The following is a 25,736-nucleotide window of genomic DNA, read 5'->3' as shown; positions in this document are numbered from 1 at the left end:
CGAAGGTTTCTTTGGGGAGGAGGGCTTGATCAAAATAAGATCGCATGGATTAGGTGGGACACGGTGACATCACCTAAAGAACATGGAGGTCTGGACATCAAGGATATCACCAATTTCAATATAGCATTGCTTGGTAAATGGAGGTGGGGTCTGATGCAAAACAAAGGAGAACTTTGGGCTAGAGTGGTGCAGTCTAAGTATGGCGGATGGCAGGGCATGTTGGCAGCAGATAGACCAGGTTTAGAATCAGTTTGGTGGAGAGACTTGAAGAAGACCCTCATTCACTCCCCTCAGGGGCAGATTATTAATAGTGGTATGAGGTGGAAGGTGGGCTGTGGGGAACAAACTAAATTTTGGGAGGATAAGTGGGTATGTGGGGAAATGTCTCTGGCAGAAAAATTCCCCAGGTTGTATTCAATTTCCTTACAGCAGCAGAATTTCATCCAACAGATGGGAAGCCTCAAAGATAATGGGTGGGAATGGAACTTTACTTTGAGAAGGCTATGTTTTGATGATGAAATTGATTCAGCAGCTGTCTTCCTCAACGAGATTCAGGATATGATCTTTCCACACCAAGGACCTGATGTGTGGGAATGGACAGCTAATCCTACAGGTCAATACACAGCAAACAGTGCCTACAAGGTACTGATGGAAGGAGCAGCAGCAGTAACTCAAGAGGATTGTTTTGCCAAATTATGGAGTATAAAGGTTCCAAGCAAAATAGCAATTTTTGCTTGGAGACTTATTAGGGATAGACTTCCGACAAGACATCAGTTACAGTGAAGGCAAGTGCAGGTTGCTGACACCTCATGCCCTTTATGCAGAGTTGAAGAAGAGAACGCAGGACACCTATTTTTCCATTGCTCAAAAATTCAACCTTTATGGTGCGAAGCTATGTCATGGATAAATATAAAAGGAGCTGCTCCCCTCACCCCAAAAATGAATTTCAATCAACATATGGGACTCCAAGTTGATGGTGTTAGGAGCAATAGGTGGCAGTGCTGGTGGCTGGCCCTAACCTGGTCCATTTGGAAGACAAGGAATAGCATAGTATTCTCTAATGCCTCTTTCGATGCAAACAAAGTCTTTGAAGATGCAATTTTCATTCTTTGGACCTGGCTTAGGAATTATGAGAAAGGCTTCACAGAACATTTTAATTACTGGTCCAGCAATATTAGACAATCTTTTTGTACTACTAGAGGTTTACTTTAGCCATTATCTATGTTTTTTCTTTGGGTCCTATAGAGTGGTTCCTTCTCAGACTATTCTGTCTGATTATGGAACCATTACCATGGCTACCCCCTTATGTATTCCAGTACCTCTGGTACTCTTTCTATATATAATATATTATCTTTGCTGACCAAAAAAAAAAAAAAAACAGCAGAATCGACACTGGAACTTGAAAGTAAGCAGGTGGCTGAGGTAGAATCTGAGTGCAAGATGTGAAAATATGTAGAGGCCATCAGGACCCAGTGAACCTTGAAGTAGGACTTCATTGGTTCCCTGTGATTTCACAACACAATGATTAGGATAAAATTCAAAGAAAATTTAGAAAATTTGCTGACACTGATTAAGTTTTTAGTGATGGTAGGTACATGTAATATTGTTTTAAGGACAGACTGACTCTAGGATTAATAGGGGAAACAAACTTTGTGTAACCAGAAGACTTAATAGAAAGGCCTTGGCCATTATCTATGTATATTTGATCTGGTCCCTCAAATGGACCAAGCTGCTGGATGTTTTGAGACTCTCCAGTTACGTGGAATGATGCACCCGAATCAGGTATCCAAGTAGTAGAGTTAGGATCTTGATTTTCAGAATCAACTAGCATTGCACTAGGTTGGGAGTCTTTGTGAGTATTAGTTCCCTGATTCTGTTCTGAACCAAAGGTGTTTGAAGAATTGCTTTGAAACACTGGTTCCATCTGCATGAGAGATGCGTTTGGCTGAAAATCAGAGTCATTGCAAAAATGACACTGCTGCTGTGTGACCCAATTTGAAGCAAACTTAGCACTAAAAATTTGCATAATGACCGCAGCCTCTGCCGCCTCCACGACGACCTCCAGCACGGCCAAAGCCATTGCCTCCTCGACTGTAGCCACCGCTGTGGTCAAAATCATTGCCTCCATGAATGTAGCCACTGCCACGATTGAAGTCACCACGATTTCCAGAATAATTGGATCGATTTTGTGAACTGAAATTATTCGAGGATGAATTGTAAGATTCGAAGATGAATTGTAAACTTGAGCAACATTAACCGATGGTGAATCAGCGAAGCGCTTCTGAAATTTTTTCATGCGTGCCTCATGTACGAGCAGCAGTGCCTCTACTTCTCCAATCGAAAGCGGTTCAAACATACTTTCGATCACTGGACCGTACTCCTTTGGTAGGCCTTTAAGAATCCCGTCAAGATGTTCATGTGGAAGAATAGAATCTCCACACGATCCAAGCGCATTGACTATGCATTTGATGCGCAAAAAAACTCGCGCATTGTTTTGTGCTCAAGCATTGTAGTTTTGAGTTTTGTTCGAAGAATCCTAGCTTTTGCACGTGTTTGCTTTTGAAAATACTCATGGATCTGCTCCCAAAGCTGATATGAATGAACACATTTGACAATTCGAGATAGGATGGAAACTGAAAGAGTTGATTGAAGCCACGATAAAAGAATCTGATCTTGTTGTTCCCAATCGGTGTATGCTGGATTTTTATTTCCAACTTCACAATCTGCCTCTATGAGAAAGCGCATTGGGATCTGAGGACTTGCCACAAAACACTGAAGTTTATGAGCCTTGGTGACAGGTTCTACCTGTTGCCTCCATAGTAGGAAGTTAGAATCATCCAACTTTGAGGAGCTGTGGAAACTAAAGGTGCCATCTAAATATGCAGTATTTGCGTGGAGATTACTCAGAAACAGGCTGCCTACTAAAATAAATTTGCATAGGACACAAATAGAGGTCATGGATAGGAGCTGTCCATTTTGCAGAAATATGGAAGAGGATGCAGGACACTTGTTCTTTCATTGCAGGAAAATCATTCCTATCTGGTGGGAATCAGTATCATGGCTGAACATCTCTGCAGTTTTCCCGAATGATCCAAAGCAACATTTCCTCCAACATGGGTTGATAATGGCTGGGGGGATACGAACTACTAGATGGAGATGCTGGTGGCCGGCAGTAACTTGGAGTATTTGGCAGAAGAGGAATAAGATTATATTCTCTAATGACTCCTTCGACGCCAACAAAGTGATTGACGACGCAGCTTTCCTATTGTGGACATGGTTATCCAACTTGGAGAAGGACTTCTCACTACCTTTCAATCAGTGGTCTAGTAACATTAGAGAAGGGTTTTTGTATTAATAATGAAAAGACACTTACATTAGTAGCATTTCCTATCATTTTGTAGCCTGCTTGGTTCCTTCATAGACTCTATTTAGTCTGTTTTGGAACCATTTGCACGGCCATCTACCTATATGTATTTCAGTACCTCTGGTACTCTTTTATCTATATATAAATACATATCTTTGCTGATAAAAAAAAAAAAGAAGGAATGGATAGACTTCAAGCTCTGATTATGAAGCGAAATTCTGATTAGTTGCAATGGATAGACTTCAAGCTCTGGATACCATCATAGAGTTTGAGAGACAAGAAGAAAGCTGGAAGATATTATTTTTGATTCAGAATTGAAAGGTTGGTTACAAACTGATTCTGTTTCTCTATTTATAGAGAGAACAAATGTGATTACACATAACCTAAGGCAGTTAACTAACCAAAGTTAGTTACTGCTCTAACAGAAATAACAAACCACAGCTGTCCTAATTGAATCATAAATTATTTGCATATGTAATTTTACTTTGTGATTAAATATATATTTGGTGGGAGACTATATCCTGGATGAACATCACCAGCGTGTTTCCTTCCAACCCTATTCAGCATTTTCTCCAGCATTCATTTGTGCAAGTGGAAGGTATAAGAATCAAGAGGTGGCAAACTTGGTGGATGGCTGTTGTTTGGTCTATATGGAAGATGCGGAACAGAATTATCTTCTCCAATGAATCTTTCAACGGTAGCAAGCTCTTCGACGATGCAGTTTTTTTAGCTTGGACATGGCTCACAAATTTGGACAAAGATTTCAAACTTTACTTTTACCAATGGTCAAGTCACATCCGAGAGGGATTTTTGTATTAGCTTTCAATAGCTCTGAGTAGGATTTGTAGCAGATATTAGATACCTTTTATGTAGCCATACTATGGTTCCTTCTCAAACTACATTAGTTTTATTTTGGAACCATGAGTATGGGATCTAATCTATGTATTTAGTACCTCTGGTACTTCTATCAATATATTATTAATTTTGCTGATCAAAAAAAAAAATACCTGTAAAACACAATCTTCAATTTTTAAGAAAGAAATTATAAAAATAATGCATCCAAATCTTAGGAAAAAAATCTAATTGTTCTCAAACAAATATCCTAAGAATTAGAGAGCTGAAATAGGATTTTTTTTACTGATACTTCCCCTATCCCCAGATTGATATCAGAGAGTATTAGTGTATTAAGTAAGTTTTACTTTGTGATTCAGTTAGGGTTTGTTCTCTCCAGCTTCATAAGTTATTTGCATTGTAGAACATGCTCAATTTTGGGTCATATGTAATTTTACTGCTATGATAATCAAATTAACAACTCTCCAGGGTCAGGATGAAATTGGTGCTTCACCAATAGAGATTGCTAGAGCATATATGGATTCCCGTGCATTAGAAGCAGGTCCCTGTTCTAAGAACATGATTCATACTGTTGAAAGCACTATGTTGCATGGTGATGAAGCTGCAATAAAACCATATGATCCATCACCATCAAAGAAATCGTCAACATGTTGGCCGGGTGCTGTGGTGCAGGATGCTTACATAACACCACAAAGTCAGAGAAACAGATATGGACTTCATAACTTCCCCCGTACTCCTTATTCCAGAACTCTTTTAACAAAGTCCAAGTCCAAGGTATATTTTATTTTGGTTTTCCGTCTTGTACTTTAATCCTTCAAGTTGTATGCATGCTAGTAATGTTTTTTCTTTTCTTTTTCACCAGTTGATTCATATGAAAGGAGATAGCAGCCAGATTTCATCAACTCCCGTCCGTCAATCACATACTACTATGTATCCGGAGGTATCTTTCGGTAATGTTATCCTTTCATGATTGTATTTGACTTGTAACTTATAATTTGTAATACGTCAATTCTTTTAACAATCTGAATAACTGAGTGTAAATCACTCTGTTGACCCTTATTATGCATGCATAAATTTAAATAATGAATGGTTTTAGAAGAATCTTTTTTTTTTATTTTTTTAATCTCGCATTTTTGCATCTGTTCATACCTTAATACAACTTTTGATTGTGCAAGCCGAAAATCTAAATGTCTGCTGCCTTGACTTTTATATTTCTATTTTTGTATGGCAAAAGAAGTAATGCTTAGGCGTTCTATTATTTTGGAGGCTTTGATTGCTTCCCTAATAATCTGGTTATCCGGATGTTTAGTGTCTCTGCTGATACCAAAAATTGAAAAATCTCATCTCAAGTTAAAGGCATTTGAGACCTGGAAATTATCATCATCATGCAAATGGGATTTGCTGTGTTATTTTTTTTATTTAACTGAGTTTTGTAGAAGTTTATTGGAGTATGTAAATACATGACTGTGAAAACAGTTTTGTTTCATGATTGTAAGGGCTGTTAGCTCTTGCTAACAGCACCCATCTAGTATAAAAATTGTTAAGGCTGTTAGTTTTTCACTAACAGCACCCATCTAGTATTAGTCAGCAGTATAAAAATTGTTAGGGCTGTTAGTTTTTCACTAACAGCACCCAGGTAGTTACATTCTCTTAGAAGTTAGTTAGGATTAGTTAGAGTTAGTTATAGTTTGTTTCTTAGTTCAGAGGTCTTTAAATACCTCAGTTGTAACTAACTCAAATTAACTTTTCAGATCAATAATATAAGTTATATCCTTTTTTGATTTCTCTCTCACTCTTAGTTTATTGAAAATTGTATCTAGAGTCATTTTTTCATAAGCACAGTTCTTCTACAAGGTTCTCTATTGTGCGTTCATGGCTTTTGCTCCTTCCAATTCCATTTCTCAATCTTTTTCCTACTCGATTGCCAAGAAACTTGATTCTAATTACCTGCACTAGCGTCAACACGTTGAGCCAATGATCAAATCACACAAGCTGCAACGATTTGTTGTTAATCCCGTCGTTCCATTGCGTTACCTCACTGAGGACGATCACATTGCTAGTCGAGTCAACCCTGAGTATGAAACTTGGGAGGTTCAAGACCAAACGCTTATTGTTTGGCTACAATCTACACTTTCGAAGTCCGTGCTGTCAGGAGTTCTTGGTTCCAATCATTTGTATCAAGTTTGGGACAAAATCCATGAATACTTTAGCCTTCACACCAAATCTTGTGCGCGACAACTTCGTTCTGCCATGCGCAATCAGTCTTGATTGATAATCGATTAAGGAATACTTGCGCAAAATCAAAGGCTACGTTGATGAATTAGCTGGTGTAGGCGTTCCTGTTCATCACGAGCAGTACGTTGATGCGCTCCTTGAAGGGTTATCGTCTGATTACGCGCTGTCATCTCTATTATCGAGAGTAAGAAGTGTATTCCCTCCATTGTTGAAATTGAAGCTCTTCTCTGTGGTCATGAAATTTGCCTTACACGCTACAATCGAGATGCTCAGACAATCAATTTTGTGTCACTAAACTACACTCAAGGTTATTCGCATCCAAACACCTACAAAAATGGTGGTTATCGAGACTTGTATGGTCGCGGTGGGAGTGGTGGTACCTTTTCTGATCGGGGTATTGGACACGGTGGTGTTGGCTCCGGCAGAGGCCGCAGTGGTGGCCAGTTTGCTAACTTCCAGTGCCAAATTTTCTTAAATATGGACACACTGCTAATGTTTGTCATTTCAGGATTGATGTTAGCTTTCAGCCACATGAGTCTTTGACCTTTTTTGATCCTACTACGATGCAACCTATTTCTTATTCTACTAGTCCACCTAGAACCTCCACCTAGTGCGATGCTCACGAACTCGGCCTCTCATGGGACTGGTCCAACTGGCTCTACTTGGATACCAGATTCTGGAGTCAATTTTCATGTTACTGGTAATTCTAAGTCAACAGGTTTGGGTCTCAGTCAACCTAGTGCCATGCTCACGAACTCGGCCTCTCATGGGACTGGTCCAACTGGCTCTACTTGGATACTAGATTCTGGAGTCAGTTTTCATGTTACTGGTAATTCTCAAAATATTAAGTAGTTCACTCATTTTAATGGCCCAAATCAGATCTTCACAGGCAATGGTAAAGGTTTAAGTATCTCTAAAACTGGTTCATCAACCTTTATTTCTCCTAATGACACTGGTATAATCTTTAAACTTAACTAATTGTTACATCTTCCTTCTATTTCGAAAAATTTGTTAAGTGTGAGTTAGTTTGCCAAAGATAACTTTGTGTTTTTTGAATTTCATCCTCATATCTGTCTTGTCAAATCTCAGGAGACACATAAGGTCCTCCTTGAAGGAGTTGTGGGTGTTGATGGCCTTTACTCATTTCACATTCTTCAACTTCAAGGCAATCCTTTCCTGTTGATGTCTACTTCTGTCCCTGTTACAAATGTTGACCTCCCTTATTCAACTGCTAATGTCAATAATAGCTCTAACATAAGCTCAAAATCTGTTGTTTCTTCTTCCAATGTTGCTAATCTTTGGCATGCTAGGGTAGGGCATCCAAATGATCATGTTATGAAAATTGTTCTTAATCATTGTAACATTTCCCATTAGAATAAAAGCTTCGCAAAATTTTGTTCCTCTTGTTGTATGGGTAGAGCTCATAGATTACCTTCTCACAATTCTACTTCTGTATATTCACCTTTAGAACTTATTTTCACTGACTTGTGGGGACCTTCACATGTTCCTTCATATGCTGGTTATACATATTATGTTTCCTTCATTGATGTTTTCTCTATGTACACATGGATTTTTCCTATAAAGTCCAAGGCTGAAACCATCTCTGTTTTCCAAAATTTCAAGTCCACGGTTGAGTTATAGCTTAATACTAAGATCAAGAGTATTCAGTCAGACTGGGGAGGTGAATATAGATCCTTCTCTAATCTCCTAGCTTCCTTTGGTATCTCTCATAGATTAATTTGTCCTCACACTGATCATCAAAATGGTGTGGTTGAGATAAAACACAAACACATAATTGATTTGGGTTTAACTTTGCTGCATCATGCTTCTTTACCACTATAGTTTTGAGATTATGCCTTTACTACTGTTGTTTACCGAATTAACAGGCTACCTACTACTACTCTTAAATTTGTTGTTTCTTTTGTTACCTTGTTCAATGAAGAACCTGATTATCACTTTCTTAAAACCTTTGGGTGTGCCTGTTTTCCTTTGCTAAGACCAAATCATACACACAAGCTCAATTTTAGTCTCCAGAGTGCTTGTTTCTGGGTTACTCTTCTCACAAAGGCTAAAAGTGCTTGTCATCTTCTGGAAGAGTTTACATCTCTAAGGATGTTCTGTTTTATCAGAGTTAGAGAACACAGAGAGAGATAGAGAGAGAGAACATTGAGAACAGAAAAAGAAGAAACTGATATTATTGATTCTAAACGTTAGTTACAAAGTTAGTTACAAGAGGTATTTATAAACCTCTAGACCTTGAGTCTAAGCACAAACAAAGTAACAAAATTCTGTTAGTGAGAGCGGTGCTGTTAGCCCAAGCTAACAGATCTTACAAAACTGTTTTTAACAATTATTTTCGTACACTTATTCTAATACCCCCCCTAAACTCAAGGGGAAGATTTTTCAGAGGAAAAACTCTTCACATTGAGTTTGTCTCTCAGATCTTCAAATCTTGTTGAGGAAAGAGGTTTGGTTAAGACATTAGCCCACTAATCTAAGGTAGGAAGATCCTCAACTGAAAGCTGCTTAGCCAAATCTTGTTCTCTCACAAAGAACACATCAAGTTCCATATGTTTCATGCGACTATGGAATACAAATTATGAGCTATGGATATAGCACTTTGATTGTCACAATGAAGCACAGGAGTATTGAAAGAAACATGTAACTCTGTTAGAAGAGTTTGAATCCAGATCAACTCAGTGCATGTTTGAGTCAGGCTGCGATATTCAGCTTCAATGCTGGATCTTGCTGTGACATTCTGCTTCCGAGACCACCAAGATATCAAGTTTGAGCCAAGAAAAATGGCAGATCCTGAGGCGGATCGCCTATCATCAACATTTTATGCCCAATCAGCATCACAGAAAGCATAAAAGGCCAAAGGTTTCGAAACAGGAGCAGGCTGAAGAAGTAAACCACGAGACAAGGTACCCTTGAGATATCTCAAGATCCTTTTAACCATAGCCCAATGAGAGTCCAGGGGACTAGCCATATACTGACAAATTTTATTAATAGCAAAGCTGATTTTAGGTCTAGTGAGAGTACCATATTGCAGGGCACCCACTACTGATCTGTAGAGTGTTGGTTAATGAAATAAATCAGCACCATGTCTAGACAATTTGCAGTTGGTAACCATAGGAGTGGAGATAGAGTGTGCCTTAGCCATTTGAGTATTATGAAGCAAATCACGCACATATGCTTTGAGTCATTAATATAGAGTTGTTAGGAAGATATTCGATTTCCAACCCCGAGAAGTAATCCAAGTGACCCAGCTGCTTGAGAAAGAAGGCTGTATTTAATTTGGAAGTCAGCTGCTGAATAAGGGAGACAGAGTTGCCCGTGATGATGATATCATCCACATAAACTAAAATGTAAACAGTATACTTTTGATGTGTGTAGATGAACAAAGAAGGACCACACTTGCTTCCCACAAATCCAAGCTGACTCAATGTAGATTTTAACCTGTCCAACCATTGCCTTGGAGCTTGCTTTAACCCATAGAGAGCCCTATTCAGCTTACAGACCAATGATTTTCCTCCAACCTCAACCTAGAGGTTGAGTCATAAAAACAGTGAGAATAGTGAGAATAACTCCCAACCTTGAGAAGAGGCATTGTTGACATCAAGCTGAAATAACTCCCAACCTTGAGAGAGAGCAATAGTGAGAATAACACAAATTGTAACTGGTTTAACCATAGGAGGAAATGTCTCATGAAAGTCAAAACCATGAACTTGATGAAAACCCTTAGCAACCAATCTGGCTTTGAACTTGTTAATTGAACTATCAACATTTTCTTTTATTCTAAAAATCCATTTGCATCCAATAGCTTTTCTGTTAGCATGTAAGGGAACTAAATTCCAAGTTCTGTTTTTCTGTTAGGGAGATTTTTATCTCCAAACAACGCAACAAAATGGGGAGGAGGTTCGGATTTGTGAGATTCAGGGGGGTCTCTGACGTACGACGACTAGAAAGTCAACTTGACAACATCGTTGTAGGAGGTATGAAGCTTTTCGTTAACGTTCCCAAATATATGAGACAAACAGGAGGACTAGCACGGACTACCGCAGGCGGCAACCCTCAGAGAAAGGAAGACAATGGAGCAACGCTAACAGGCCACCACTCACACCCTCAACCAGAGGTACGAAAATCGTCGTACGCGAAGGTCCTCCGAAGCGACCCTCGTAACTCTGCGCAGAGGCGAAACGGGACAAATGCAAGCTCCAACCAAGCATGGTCGCAATCATCTGCACACATTGACTTACCGGCAGGCCAAAAACAGTGGTACTCTGACGCATGGGTGGGTCGTCTGAAGGATGTTTCGAGCTTCCTTATAGTAGAGGATGACATATCCTGGGAACTGGGTACTGATGTCGTACCCAAGTACCTTGGGGATGATATGACCCTACTCCTCGGGCTCACCGATAGTAGGGCGGCAGAAATGATGAAGGAAGAACATCAATCCGGGTCGACGCCATTTTACTCACTGCAGAAATGGAATTCGAACATCAGAACCAACTGTCAGTTAATCTGGGTCAGGTGTTGGGGAATTCCGATAGTAGCCTGGAACACCGAGAACATCCGCAAGATAGTATCCGTGATCGGCGACTTGGTGGACATTGACGATGATGTGGAGGAGCGCCGAAGGTTGGACCGAGCGAGAGTACTTATCAGGACCCCGTGGAAGCCCATTCTTCAGCACCTGGTAAACCGGCGAAACCTACCAGGTACACATCGTCGAGGAGACGTCAAACGACACCAGAGTATGCACCTGTCACAGCCGTAGCAATCTCGGCTCGTCAGAGGAGATCTCTTCATACGACGGCGACGAAGAATGGATGATTCCGAAACCTGCTAGTGGCCCGGACACCGACACCACACTGGTAGGGTACGACGGTGCCGGTTCTGGTGGGGGAAGCACCCATAACCGGCGCGACATTATCCAACAGTCCGACAATTGATGTCGGACCCGCGGGTAAAAATCGAGATACGAGGTTACCCACCAACAGTACTTTTTCAGAAGTGCCAGAAGTGCAAGGTCAAAAATGGAAGGTGTCAGCAGACTCCCCAATCCCGAGATCAGAGGTTGTTTGCGACAAAGAGGAAAGTCTCAGACCAGCGAAGGAGACAGCTCAGGGAGATCCTCCAGAGAAGCCTACGACACTTGTATCTCAGCCATCTGGCTCTGTTGACCATGCATGGCCCCAACCCTAGCACCGACACGCTACTTGTAGGGACCCACAACTGGCATATCAGGAAGGCGACAACACATACGACGATGGCAGTCGTAGGAAAGGCCAATGTTCAGAAGAAATTGACGGGGATGATCTTATTACAAAGGAAGGATTTGGGCCTGTTATCTTGGGCCTTGCTAATAACACCCCACCAACAATAACTCCAACCTTCGTTTCCGGCCCAACAGAAAACTTAATCATTTCTCCCGAACCCCATCAACCTTCTGAAACTACCAAAAGTAATCCCTCCCCTCCATCTCCTGAGGCCAACAATGGGCCTCCACAAGCAGGCCTACCAGATAACTCTAATGCAGAAGCCACACCCCATCACTACACACCCCGTACTGATTTGAAGGTATATTCTAGAGGCAGCTGGTGTAGGAAGCAAAAGGTCCATTATAGAGACATCGTGAAGCCTATGACATACGACACTAACTTCCATCAGCAGCCCAAAGCATTTCTTCTCAATATTCACGAAGCATCTCCACCTCAAAAGTTTAAGAGGCTCTACCAACTGACAACATGGAACCCATTGATTTCCTTATGGAGGCTGAAGACCATTGGAACATGGTGAAGCAGCTGGGAATTACCTGCAACACTGACCATAACAGTTTCATTCAAAGCCTGCGCAACATGGAGGACAGAGACTTGAAAGAGGCAGAGAAGCTGGGCAACAGGTTCGGGGTCCCATGAATATTCTATCATACAATGTTCGTGGACTGGGGAGGGGGGTCAAATGGAGCGCAATTCGGAGGCTGGTAAGAAAGTATAAAGTAGACCTTTTATGTCTACAGGAGACGAAAAGGGAGCAGGTTGACAAAAAACTGTGTCAAATCCTATGGGGAGACGATGAGGTGTGTTGGGAAGCGATTCCTGCAGAAAATACAGCAGGTGGTTTGTTATGTGTATGGAATGGTAAAAGATTTAAGTTGGAAACAAAGATATCAGGATCGGGGTTCATCATGTTAGACGGAGTATGGATCAATGAAGCCCAAAGACTCCACATAATTAATCTATACGCCCCATGTGACATTCAGAAAAAGAGGGAACTATGGGAATCTCTCAAACAGCTCAAAAATCTAAATCCGAACGGATTATGGTGTTTGGTGGGTGATTTCAACAGCATTAGAAGCCCAGCAGAGAGAGTGGGAGCATCTCAGCAAGGGGCAGATGACAGGCTAATTTCTGAATTCAATGACTGGTTAGGGGACATGGAAGTTGAGGAGCCACCATGTGCAGGAAGAAAATTCTCGTGGTACAGGCCAAATGGATCTGCAAAAAGCAAGCTGGACAGAGCTTTCATTTCTGCTGAATGGTTCACAAAATAGCCAACCAGCACTCAATTCACATTAGATAGGGACTTTTCCGACCACTATCCTGTTCTATTCAGCTCCAAAAATGTGGATTGGGGGCTCAAACCATTCCGTATCCTTGACTGTTGGCTCAAGGACAGGTCCTTCGTCCATACAGTTAAAGAATGCTGGTCCCAGACTCAAGTAAGGGGGTGGGGTGGCTTCGTATTAAAAGAGAAGATCAAGCGTCTTAAAGAGAAATTGAAGACCTGGAATAAGGAGCAATTCGGCGATACTCTTAAGAAGGTTCAAACTATTCAAGAGGAGATGTGCAAACTACAATCTGAATCAGCTGATAGGGTGTTATCTACCCAAGAAAATCTGAAAAGGAAAATCCTCCAGCAACAGTTATGGGAAGCAGCTAAATCTCACGAATCATTAATGAGGCAAAAAGCAAGGGCCAAGTGGATCAAAGAAGGAGACTCTAACTCCCGTTATTTCCACCTCCTGATTAATTCCAACCGTAAATATAATGCTGTGAATGGAGTACTCATTGATGGATCATGGGTTGATGAACCCTCCAAAGTGAAGGAAGAGGTGCTCAGGTTTTTCAGGCAAAGATTTTCAGAACCTATGCAGTGTAGACCTCAGCTGAACGGAATACCCTTCAGCAGCATTGGAGAGCTGGAAAATCAGTTACTGGTGGGAAGTTTCAGTGAAGAGGAAATTAGGAGGGCAGTATGGGATTGCGGTAGTGATAAAAGCCCAGGCCCCGACGGTCTAAACTTTAAGTTTATTAAGCAATTTTGGCCGCTGCTAAAGTCTGACTTCATTCGCTTCCTCCATGAATTCCATGCAACTGGAATTTTCCCTAAAGGAAGCAACGCATCCTTCATCACCTTAATCCCTAAGGTTTCTGATCCCCAAACACTAAATGAGTTCAGACCTATCTCGCTTATTGGGTGCACATACAAGATTGTGGCCAAGCTCCTATCTAGCAGGCTGAAGAAAATCCTGCCTTCCATTATTGATGAGAGGCAATCTGCCTTCATAGATGGCAGACAGATGTTACACAGTGTTATTGCTGCTAATGAGGTGTTGGAGGAAGCAAAAAGGGGGCAAAAGCCTTGTCTGATGTTCAAAGTGGATTTTGAGAGGACTTATGATGCAGTTTCCTGGGATTTCCTTACTTATATGATGTCCAGAATTTACCCCATACAGAGGTCTAAGGCAGGGAGACCCGTTAGCACCGCTGCTGTTCAACATTGTTGCCGAAGGTCTAACTGGCCTTATGAGAAATGCAGTAAATGAAAAGCTTTTCTCTGAATTTATGGTTGGCAAAGACAGCATACCAGTAAGTATACTCCAGTATGCCGACGACACTGTGTTTTTTGGGGAACCCACCATGCAAAATGTCAAGGTCATAAAGTCAATTTTGAGAGGATTTGAATTAGTTTCTGGCCTTAAAATAAATTTCGCAAAAAGTCACTTTGGTGCAGTGGGCAAACCTGACCAGTGGGTTAGAGAAGTTGCTGGATTCTTGAACTGCAGGACTTTGTCGTTCCCTTTCACATATTTGGGCATTCCCCTCGGAGCCAATCCAAGGCATGGTCAGCTGTGGGATCCGGTTATTAGGAAGTGTGAGAACAAGTTAGCTAGATGGAGACAAAGGCACTTATCCTATGGGGGGAGAGTGACTCTTATTCATTCCACACTATCCTCCATCCCTATCTATTTTCTCTCTTTTTTCAGGTTGCCGGGGAAAGTAGCGGAGAAGTTGATCCGAATCCAGCGTAATTTCTTATGGGGTGGTGGCCTGGAGCAGCGAAAGATACCATGGGTGAACTGGAAAACAGTTTGTCTTCCAAAGGAAAGAGGGGGCCTCGGTATAAAAGATATAAGGGCTTTCAACAAGGCTCTTCTTGGCAAATGGAGGTGGGACATATTTCAGCAAAGCAACAAGCTATGGTCCAAGATATTGGACTCCAAGTATGGTGGTTGGAGATCTTTGGTGGAAGGCAGTAGAGGGAATAATGAATCAGTTTGGTGGAAAGACTTAATGGAGGTTATACAAGACCAACAGCTGACTTCTATCCTCAATGATGGCACTACATGGAGGGTGGGGTGTGGGGATAAAATTAAATTCTGGGAGGACTCTTGGATTGGAAATGGAGAGGCTCTAAAGACAAAGTACCCAAGGCTGTATAGCATATCTCTTCAGCAGCACAAACTTATTCAGCAGGTGGGAAATTTTAATGAATCCTCATGGGAGTGGAACCTCTCCTGGAGAAGGGCATTGTTCGATAGTGAAATCGCATCCGCTGCAGGCTTTTTGGAAGATATCTCTCAGATTACAATACAGCGACACATATCTGATAGCTGGTCGTGGGAAGCAGAACCTAACAGATGTTATTCTACAAGGAGTGCATATAACATGCTACAAGAAAGTTCAATGGATGCAAGGCTGGATGAAGCACTGCAGACCCTTTGGAAATTAAAAATTCCATCCAAAGCTGCAATTTTTGCGTGGAGACTTATCAAGGATCGATTACCGACTAAAGATAATCTGACAAGGAGGCATATAGAGATAAATGACAGCCTATGCCCGTTTTGCAGATCTCAGCAGGAGGATGCGGCTCATCTCTTCTTCAACTGTCCCAAATCTCTAGCTTTATGGTGGGAATCCTTAGCATGGTCTGGGTCAGTAGGGGCACTCCCCATTAACCCCAGGTCCCATTTTTTGCAGCACCAAATCGGGATGAATGGAGGGCAAAGAAACAATAGGTGGCGGTGTTGGTGGGTAGCGCTAACATGGTCAATGTGGCAGCACAGAAATAAGATTCTTTTCTCGAACGAATCATTCAACGCCTCTAAATTGATGGATGATGCTTTGTTTGTGCTGTGGTCTTGGCTTAGAGCATCAGAGACAGACTTCAATATTCACTATAACTATTGGTCTACCAATCTACCAATATGTTTTTCAGTAGATTAGGATGTCTGTTATGCTGTAGGGATGTGTTTCGGGAGGGTTCATAAGCCATGAGGCTTTGTTTATGTATTTTTAGTCTTGGTTGGAGCCCACCATTGTTAGGTGGATCCACTATGACTTCAATATCTCCCTTGTAATCATAGTACCCCTGGTACTGTTATTTTAATATACATACCCTATTTTGCTGATCAAAAAAAAAAATTATACTCCTCTTGCATAGCTGCAAACCATTCTGAACTTTCCAGAGCCTGCTTTACACTTTTAGGTTCAGAATGAGTAAGAAACAGTTAAGGATGCAACCTAAGATTATGAATTCCAGATTTTGGATCTAGTTTGCATAGGATGAGTATTAGTGGGAATTGAAGTTGATGCTATAGACTCACTATGAGACACTGTATTTGATGGTTGAGGATGAGTGGAAGTGTATTCAAATGGTATAGACTCACTGTGAGATACTGTATTGGATGGCTGAGAATGATTGGAAGTGGATTCAGATGAGGATTGGTTTGAGGCAATAGAAAAACCAGGAGTAAAGGGAGCAGAGAGAGAATTAGAGGGAGGCATTTGGGAAAGTGAAGATGTAGGAGCTATACATGGAGGAGATAAGTCAGGATTAAGACTGAAATAGGAAGTAATATTCTGTATTGGACTAGAGGATGAGGAAAATAGGTTTGAATAAGGAAATCTCAACTCATTAAACAAAACATCCTTAGAAATATAAATTCTGCCAGTTGAAGCTAGACATTTATAGCCTTTATGTGATGAAGAGTACCCTAAAAATATACACTCCTGAGACCAAAAATTGAGTTTGAGTATGGTAAGGTCTCAAAAATGGAAAACAAGCACAACCAAATGTTTTAAGAAAGTGAAAATCAGGGTCCTTGTTGAAAAGAGTAACAAAGGGAATAGCAAAATTGAGAGATGCAGTAGGTAGTCTATTAATCAAATAACAGTGGTAAAAGCATAGCCCCAAAAATGTAGAGGTAAAGCTGCATGATGTAACAAGGTGAGACCTAGATCTACTATGTGCCTGTGTTTCGTCTCAAACTACACCATTTTGGTGATGGGTGTGTGGGCAAACTAATCTGTGTGAAATACCATAGGAGGTTAATAGAGCAGAAAAGGGTTTGTACTCACCCCCCAATTAGACTGAACACTTTTTATTTTGGTATTAAGCTGAAGTTCAACTGAGGACTTGAAAATTTGAAACATAGATGTAATTTCAGCTTTGGTTTTAACAGGAAATATCCAAGTGTATCTGGAAAAAGCATCAACAAAGACACATAATATTTGAATCCAGAATAGGAGGTGAGGTGAGATGGTCCCCATAAGTCTGTATAGATAAGTTCTAAAGGAGAATAAAAAAAAGTAGATGAATGAGATGATAACCTATGAGATTTTCCCATGCAACAAGAAGCACAAAAGTCTGAAATCATTTTATTAGATGATGAAATGTTACACTGATCAAAAACTAATTTCAGTACATGACTATTATGATGTCCTAACCTAGCATGCCATAGGTTAACAATGCTAGGAGTTGAAACAGAATTAGAAGCTACAACTGAATCTTTATTAATAGTAGGAGATGTGGTTGATAACAACTGAGGACTATGAGAAGGCGTATGATTCGGTGTCTTGGGAATTCTTGATTTATATGATGAGGAGATTGGGCTTTGGTCCCAAGTGGGCTCAATGGATGCTTGGATGTCTAAAATCGGCTTCTATTTCGGTGTTAGTAAACGGAAGCCCTACAAAGCAATTCTATCCGCAGAGAGGACTCGGACAGGGAGATCCGTTATCACCTCTTCTATTCAATATCGTGGCTGAAGGGTTGAGTGACCTAATGTCAAAGGCTATCAACAGAGGTCTATACAGGGGATTCTTAGTGAGCTCAAATAAGGTTGAGGTTAGTCTGCTCCAGTATGCAGACGATACGATATTCTTGGGAGAGGCAACGATGGAGAATGTAAGAGCAATCAAGGCAATACTGCGTGTTTTCGAGCTTGCATCGGGGCTAAAGATAAGTTTTGCTAAAAGTAGTTGCAGGGCCTTTGGTGTGTCAAATCAGTGGACTTATGATGCATCCAATTATCTCAATTGTAGATTGATGTCCGTTCCTTTCACATATCTTAGCATCCCTATTGCTGCTAATCCCAGAAGATGTCAGACTTAGGACCCTTTAATCACTAAATGCGAGAGAAAATTGGCGAGATGGAAACAAAGACATTTGTCTTTCGGGGGCAGAGTGACTCTTATAAATTCAGTGCTAACATCCATTCCAATATATTTTTTATCTTTTTTCATGGTCCCTAAACAGGTGGTCAAGAAGATAGTCAGATTACAGAGAAACTTTCTATGGGGTGGCTCGTCGGATCAAATCAAGATTCCATGGATCCGGTGGGAAACGGTGTGTTTGCCAAAGGAGCAAGGAGGACTGGGAGTCAAGGATATCACATCGTTTAATATATCACTGTTAGGGAAGTGGAAATGGGATCCGTTGCAGAATCAGGGGGAGACATGGACAAGAGTTCTTGAAGCAAAGTATGGAGGTTGGAGGAGTCTTGATGGACCTTTGAGGGTTAGCTCTGAATCCTTATGGTGGAGGGATTTAAAGACGATATATCATCACGCTCATTTGGGTCAGCAGCTGAATAAATCGATTTTGTGGAAGGTAGGATGTGGGGACAAGTTTAAATTTTGGGAGGATAAGTGGACAGGTGGAGAGAACAACTTGGCAGTGAAATTCCCTAGATTGTACACCATTTCGGCTCAGCAACAACATCTCATTCAGCAAGTAGGAGCTTTCAATGAAGGAGGCTGGGAGTGGAATTTTCAGTGGAGGAGACCTTTGTTTGATAGTGAGATAGATATGGCAGTCGCTTTCCTTCAAGATGTTGAGGGGTTCAGAATCAGGCCGGATGAACATGATCAGTGGAAGTGAGCGGCAGAGCCATGTGGTAGTTATTCGGCTAAGAGTGCTTATAAGGTTATTAGAGAAGACATTTCAGGATATGGACAAGTCGGACAGTTCAAGGAGTTGTGGAAGCTTAGGGTACCGTCGAAAGTGGCTATGTTCGTGTGGAGGCTAATCAAAGACAAATTGCCAACCAGAGACAATTTGAAAAAGAAACGGGTTGAGCTCCAAGAGTACTTATATCCTTTTTGCAGATTGGTAGACAAGAGTGCAAGTCATTTATTCTTTCATTGCAGTAAGATTAGCCCTTTATGGTGGGAATCGCTGTCTTGGGTCAATTTGGTGGGGGTTTTCCCATATCATCCGAGTTAGCACTTTATTCAGCATATTCATGGAGGGTTTGAAGGATTGCAGACAAACAGATGGCAGTGGTGGTGGCTAGCTCTGACTTATACTATTTGGAAACATAGGAACAACATCATTTTCTCAAATGCTACTTTCAATGCTCACAAACTAATGGATGATGCAGTGTTTCTTCTATGGACATGGCTAAGATGCTTGGAAAAGAATTTCTCTCTTCACTTCAATCAGTGGTCCTCAAATCTCAAATTTGGCTTTATTAGGACAGGAATATAGGAAACTAGTACAGTCCTTGTTCTATTAGATTACAGTGGGATCTTTCAGCTTGTATATTTATGCATCTAGCTAATCTAGATGTGAATTATCTCAAACCTGTATTTTTTCAGTACCTCTGGTACTCATTAATGTTGTATTATATTTTGGCTGAGCAAAAAAAAAAAAAAAACTGAGGAGAGTTATTCTGAAATCTGATGTTATGAAATGAATAGAGGCCATCAGCACCTACTGCACCTTGAAGAAACACTTTATTAGTTGCCTGTGATTTCACAAGACATAAGTGAGGATGAAACTCAAAGAAAACAGAATTATCTATAGCAAACTGACTCACACTTAACAAATTTTTTGAAATTGAAGGAACATGTAACAACTTATTAAGTTTGAAAGTAATATGAAAGTCATTAGGAAACACAAGATGAGGAACCAGCACTAGAAATACTCTAACCTTCTCCATTTCCTATAAAAATCTGGTCAAAGTCCATCAAAATGGGCAAATTGTTTGATATGCTATGATTCACCACCAGTCACATGAAAGCTAGCTCTAGAATCTGGAATCCAGGTTGAGCTAGTTTGACCATTGCTCTGTGATGCCGAGTTTGTCAGCATACCACTAGGTTGACTAGTTGGTTGAGCAACAGACTTGGGGTTAGGATTAACCCAAGTGTTTGAGGACCTAATTGAACTAGTTGAACAAGGGATTGGTTGGATCAATAAAAGTAAGTGATTCATGAGGCTGAAAACTCATGTCAGCTCGAAAATGGCACACATTGGCAGTGTGACCATACTTGAGGCAGATTTGACACTAGAAATTGGCAAACCTTCCTCCACTGCGACCTCTGCCAGGACCACCACGACCTCCACTGCGATCAGATGGAGTACTACGACCGCCAATACCTCGACCATAACCTCCTCTAGTTCCACCAGAATCACTAAATTTATATGAACTTCCATGTGAATAACCTCGAGTATAATTCAAAGATGGAGAAGTGAGCATTTAAGTGTCTTTATTGTACTGAACAAGACAAGTTTCGTGACCATAAAGCAAAGCCTCAATCTCTGCAATGGATGGCGTACGTTTCTTGCTTTCGATTACAGAAACTACTAGCGCATAATCTGAAGGTAGACCTTCCAAAATAGCATCGACATGCTCCTCATGGAAAATCGGAACTCCGACACCAGCAAGCTCGTTGACATAGCCTTTAATCTTGTGAAGATACTCATCCATCGATTTTCCTTCGAGAGAAACCACGCGCATTGCGGTCCACAACTCTGGACTTAGTGTGAAGGCTGAAATGCTTGTGAATCTTCTCCCACACCTGATAGGAGTGATTCAAGCCTAAAACGCGTGGGAGAACAAATTTCGAGAGCGTCGATTGAAGCCAAACAAGGAGTGTTTGGTCCTGTACTTCCCAGGTCTCATACTCAAGATTGATGCGATCCATGATTTGATCATCTTCTGTGAGAGATCAAGGCGGAACAATTGGATTAACCACAAACCTCTGCAGCTTATGCGATTTGATGACTGGTTCGACATGTTTTCGCCAGTGTAGGTAGTTAGATCATCAAGTTTCTTAGCTATCGTCGTCGGAAACAAGTGTGATCCGAAACCTTGAGATGCGGAAGCCATGGATGTGAAGGAAGAAGCTCAATAATCTGAGAAGAACTTTTACAAAGAAACTAGCTCTGATACCATATCATAGTTAGAGAACTGAGAGAGAGAAAACATTGAGAACAGAAAAAGAAGAAACTGATATTATTGATTCTTAACGGTTAGTTACAAGAGAGGTATCTATAAACCTCTAGACCTTGAGTCTAAGCACAAACAGGGTAACAGAATTCTGTTAGTGAGAGTGGTGCTGTTAGCCCAAGCTATAACAGATCTTACAAAACTGTTCTTAACAGTTACTTTTGTGCACTTATTCTAATATGTTTAATGAGTTAAGGTTTTCTTACTCTGATCTTTTCCCCTCTTCCTCTAGTTCCACCAAAAGTATGGATTCTTACTGTAGTCTCAGTCCTAACCTCTTTCCACCTTGTGTTGCAACTATTCCCTAGGTAACTCAAGCATCACCTGGTAATTCAGGTTCTGTTCCTCTTATTCCCCCTGGGTTTTCACCTTTGCTCATTCTCCCATCACCATTGTGTTTGTACCTCCACCATCTACTTCTTCTACATCCATTTCTGCTGGACCTCAAAATTCTAAGTCCACTACCCTTCCTACATCCACTTCAGAGGCTGTTATTGCACCCACCTCTCTCCCAATTAACACTCACCCCATGCAAACAAGGTCTAAATCTGGTATTCACAATCCTAAACTCCACTCTTCACTATTTCTCACTCATTCTAAGCCTAAGATTGTGAAACAAGCTCTAGCAAGTCATGACTGGCTCTCTGCTAATCAGCAAGAGTATGATGCCTTGATGAAGAATAATACTTGGAACTTATTACCATTACCTTCTAATAGACAGGCTATTGGCTGTAAATGGGTGTATGTACAGGGTAAAGGAAAATGTTGATGGTTCTGTTAATAGATTCAAAGCAAGATTGGTAGCCAAGGGGTTCCGTCAAGTTCATGGTTTTGATTTTCATGAAACATTTTCTCCTGTAATCAAGTTTGTCGCAATTCGAATTATTCTTACTCTTGCTTTATCCTATGGGTGAAAATTGTTTCAACTTGATGTGAATAATGCCTTTTTAAATGGGACTCTTGAAGAAACTGTTTTTACGAAACAACCTCCTGGCTTTGAAGTTACAGACAAGTCATTGGTTTGCAAACTCAATAAAGTCATCTATGGTTTAAAACAAGCTCCCAGGAAGTGGTTTGATAGACTTAAGTCCACTCTACTACAGCTTGGTTTTGTTGGAAGAGTGATTCATCCTTGTTTATCTACCGACAACAAATACATACTGTTTATTTGTTTGTCTATGTGGATGATATAATTCTGACAAGCAGCTCAACCTCTCTGATTCAGCAGCTTACAGATAGGCTTAATATTGCCTTTTCCCTTGAGCAACTTGGTCATTTAGACTATTTCTTGGGCCTAGAAATCAATTATCTGTCCAACAATTCTATCTTGATGACTCAGCAAATACATTCGAGATTTACTCCATAAAACTAACATTGCTAAGGCTCACTCCATTTCCTCTCCAATGGTCTCTAACTGCAAACTGTCCAGACATGGTGCTGATGCTTTTCATGATCCTACTCTATATAGATTTGTGGTTGGTGCATTGCAATATGCCACCCTTACTAGACCTGAAATTAGTTTTACTGTCAACAAAGTTTGCCAATTTATGGCGACTCCTCTGGATTCTCATTGGATAGTGGTGAAAAAAATCTTAAAAATACCTCAAAGGCACCTTGTCTCATGGTCTGCTTCTTCAACCCACTTCTATTACAAAGCCCTTGATTATTAGAGCATTCTGTGATACTAATTGGGCGTCTGATGTGGATGATAGGCGCTTAACCTCAGGGACTGCCATTTTTCTTGGTCTAAATTTAATATCTTGGTGGTCTCGCAAACAGAAAGTTATTGTCAGGTTCAGTACAAAAGCTGAATATCGCAAGATAGCTCAGACTTCTACCGAGTTGACCTGGATTCATACTTTGCTGATAGAGTTACAAGTCTCTTTCACCACTCCTGTTATCTTCTGTGATAATCAAAGTGCTGTCTCCATTGCTCATAATCCAGTCTTCCATAGCAGAACTAAACACATGGAAGTTGATGTATTTTTTACAGGGAAAAGATTTTGGACAAGCAGCTCTCTATTGTTCATGTTCTAGCTCTGGATTAGTGGGCTGATGTTCTGACTAAGCCTCTCTCTACATCAGGATTTGAAGCCCTTCGAGGCAAACTCAATATGAAGAGTGTTTCTTCTGAAAACTCTTCCCCTTGAGTTTGAGGGGGGGTATTGGAGTATGTAAATACATAACCGTGAAAACAGTTTTGTTTCATGATTGTAAGGGTTGTTAGCTCTTGCTAACAGCACCCATCTAGTATTAGTCGGTAGTATAAAAATTGTAAGGGCTGTTAGTTTTTCACTAACAACACCCAGGTAGTTACATTATGTTTGAAGTTAGTTATGGTTAGTTTCTCAGTTCAAAGGTCTTTAAATACCTCAGATGTAACTAACTCAAATTAACTTTTCAGTTGAATAATATTAGTTATATCCTTTTATGATTTCTCTCTCTCACTCATTTTATCGAAAAAAGTTATTTGACACTAAATTTTTTAATGTGGTTTAGTTTATTTTATTTGTTAATTTTCCTTCATTTGAATTTTGTCTCTTCCTTTTTTTGCTTTACTGGGTTTTGGTTTTTCTATTTTTTAACTTCGCAACATTTTTCTGTGGTAATTGGTTGCTTAAACACAGGATAAATCTAAAGCTGGAGCATCAGAAAGTGGATATGGATCTGTTGGACCTATTCGTCGAACTAGGCATAAGGTTGGTGCACAATTGTCTTCAAGAAGAGTGGCTTATTCATCTGTGTATGGCCCTTTACAGAGAGAAAGTTCTGGTGTTATTGAAGGTTTCACTCCTGTTGAAAAGAGAACGGAACCTGTTGGGACAAGCTGCACTCATAAGCCACTAGGCCTTGAGGTGAGTGTTCCAACAGTACACATGCATAGCAGTTTGATGGCTATGAAGATTTTAGACCATATTGATAGAAACATTCCCACACCTAAAGAGAAATCTGCTGAGCTCAAGCTGGCAACCAAATGGAAGAACCCTGAATCTTCTATTGATTTCAGTACTATCTGGTCAAATGAAGATAATGGCTTGCTTAAATTAAATGATGTTAGCCCTCATAAATATGATGGGCTTGAAGGAAAGAAATCTACTCTATGGAATGAAGGTAAGGGGAAGTGCCATATTGATATGCAACCTAAGGAGGAGAGTACTGATAAATCTATCGATGTCAGAAAAGTAGGAAATCGGGCATCTGATGTGAATGCTAATAGCAGCATCCCTAGACTTGGTAACAATGCAAGCACTACGCAAAATTTTGGTGGTCCTCACATTTTTTCTATGAATTCTTCTAAAGAGGTACTCTAATTATTTAGTGGCCGTAATTATTTTGGTGGTTCTCTAATTTTTTCCTGTTTGACTATTTAAATCTGTGTTGTTAATCTGATTAAAAAATTATAGAAACTCGAGGATAACTAAAGTGTATGTGATAAGGATATGCAGTAGTGCAATGTAGAGGTCTTAACTAAGGCAGTGGAATGTAACTAACTGCTGAGGTTGTGTGGGGTCCGAAATGTGAGAGAATGATGTATATGATCTTTTAGTGGAGTGATGTGAGGGCAGGCTGGAATAAATTATTTTCTGTTTTTCGTTGCTTCTTTTTGGGTAATAATACAATTTCCTATTACACAGGCGATGCAGCAAAGCTAATTTCTAGTAGCCAATTTTTTGATTATATTACCTATGTAATTTTGATTTACTTATTATACATTAATTTTGTAATGCTAATAAGAGAAACCAAGTGTACTGACGTGCTAACTGTGCAGGATGCTATGAAGACAACTCTCCTAAGTGGTGGTCATCCTTTAGGGGTAAATCAAGAACAGAAGCTTCTCACTAACCCTGCTACCATTAAACCAGCTTTACCTCCTATTTCGATCAAGAAGCCTGAATCAAGATGGACGTTAGCAACTGACACTGGTTCCGGATTTACCTTTCCTGTTTCAGCATCCACTTCTGTATTCTCTGAGCCACCAACTCCATCCATCACGCCTTTGCTTTCTGCCCGGGATCAGCACCAATTAAAAGAAGGATCTACTGAACTGTCATACAGTTTTGGTTTGAAAAAGTCCAGTCCAGCAGTAGTTTTTTCCTTCCCTTCTACTAGCAATACTGCTATTGAGAATGAAGTTGGAGACATAAAGTTTAACTTTGGTTCAACTAAGAAGCCAAGGATATCGTTCTCATTTGGAAAAAATGCTGTCTGCTCTTAAAAATAAAATGACAACAATGTTCCAAACGCTATCCAACTTTGTTTAGTTCTGATTATTGTATTTTTAGCCTTTAACTCCGATTGTAGTATACTTTTGCTTTTCTTTTGTTCTTTATGGGAAGATGGGTAAAATGAAGCCGTTGAATTGGAAATTGTGTGGTTTATGGGCGAGTGCTGTTAGGTGCACCCAGCAAAATTTATAAATGGCAAAAATGCTTATGATATTTTTTTTTCATTATAAAAGTTTTTTTTTCCTGCGCTTAA

General features: G+C 40.4%; 1 protein-coding gene across 3 annotated transcripts in view; it reads left to right on the top strand.

Annotated features, from left to right (window-relative positions):
• Positions 1-25,736, top strand: part of LOC114416719 (nuclear pore complex protein NUP1-like) — a 42,176-nt gene extending 16,440 nt beyond the window's left edge. For all 3 annotated transcript variants that reach the window (XM_028381695.1, XM_028381696.1, XM_028381697.1), the window contains 4 exons: positions 4,685-4,990; positions 5,079-5,156; positions 23,885-24,559; positions 25,027-25,736. In XM_028381695.1, coding sequence (XP_028237496.1) covers positions 4,685-4,990; positions 5,079-5,156; positions 23,885-24,559; positions 25,027-25,473 — 1,506 coding nt within the window. In that variant the 3' untranslated portion in view covers positions 25,474-25,736. The remainder of the gene's footprint in view (positions 1-4,684; positions 4,991-5,078; positions 5,157-23,884; positions 24,560-25,026) is intronic.

This window comes from Glycine soja, chromosome 6 (assembly GCF_004193775.1).
Source record: "Glycine soja cultivar W05 chromosome 6, ASM419377v2, whole genome shotgun sequence".
NCBI classification, from domain to species: Eukaryota; Viridiplantae; Streptophyta; class Magnoliopsida; order Fabales; family Fabaceae; genus Glycine; species Glycine soja.
This window is presented reverse-complemented; position numbering and strand designations above follow the sequence as displayed.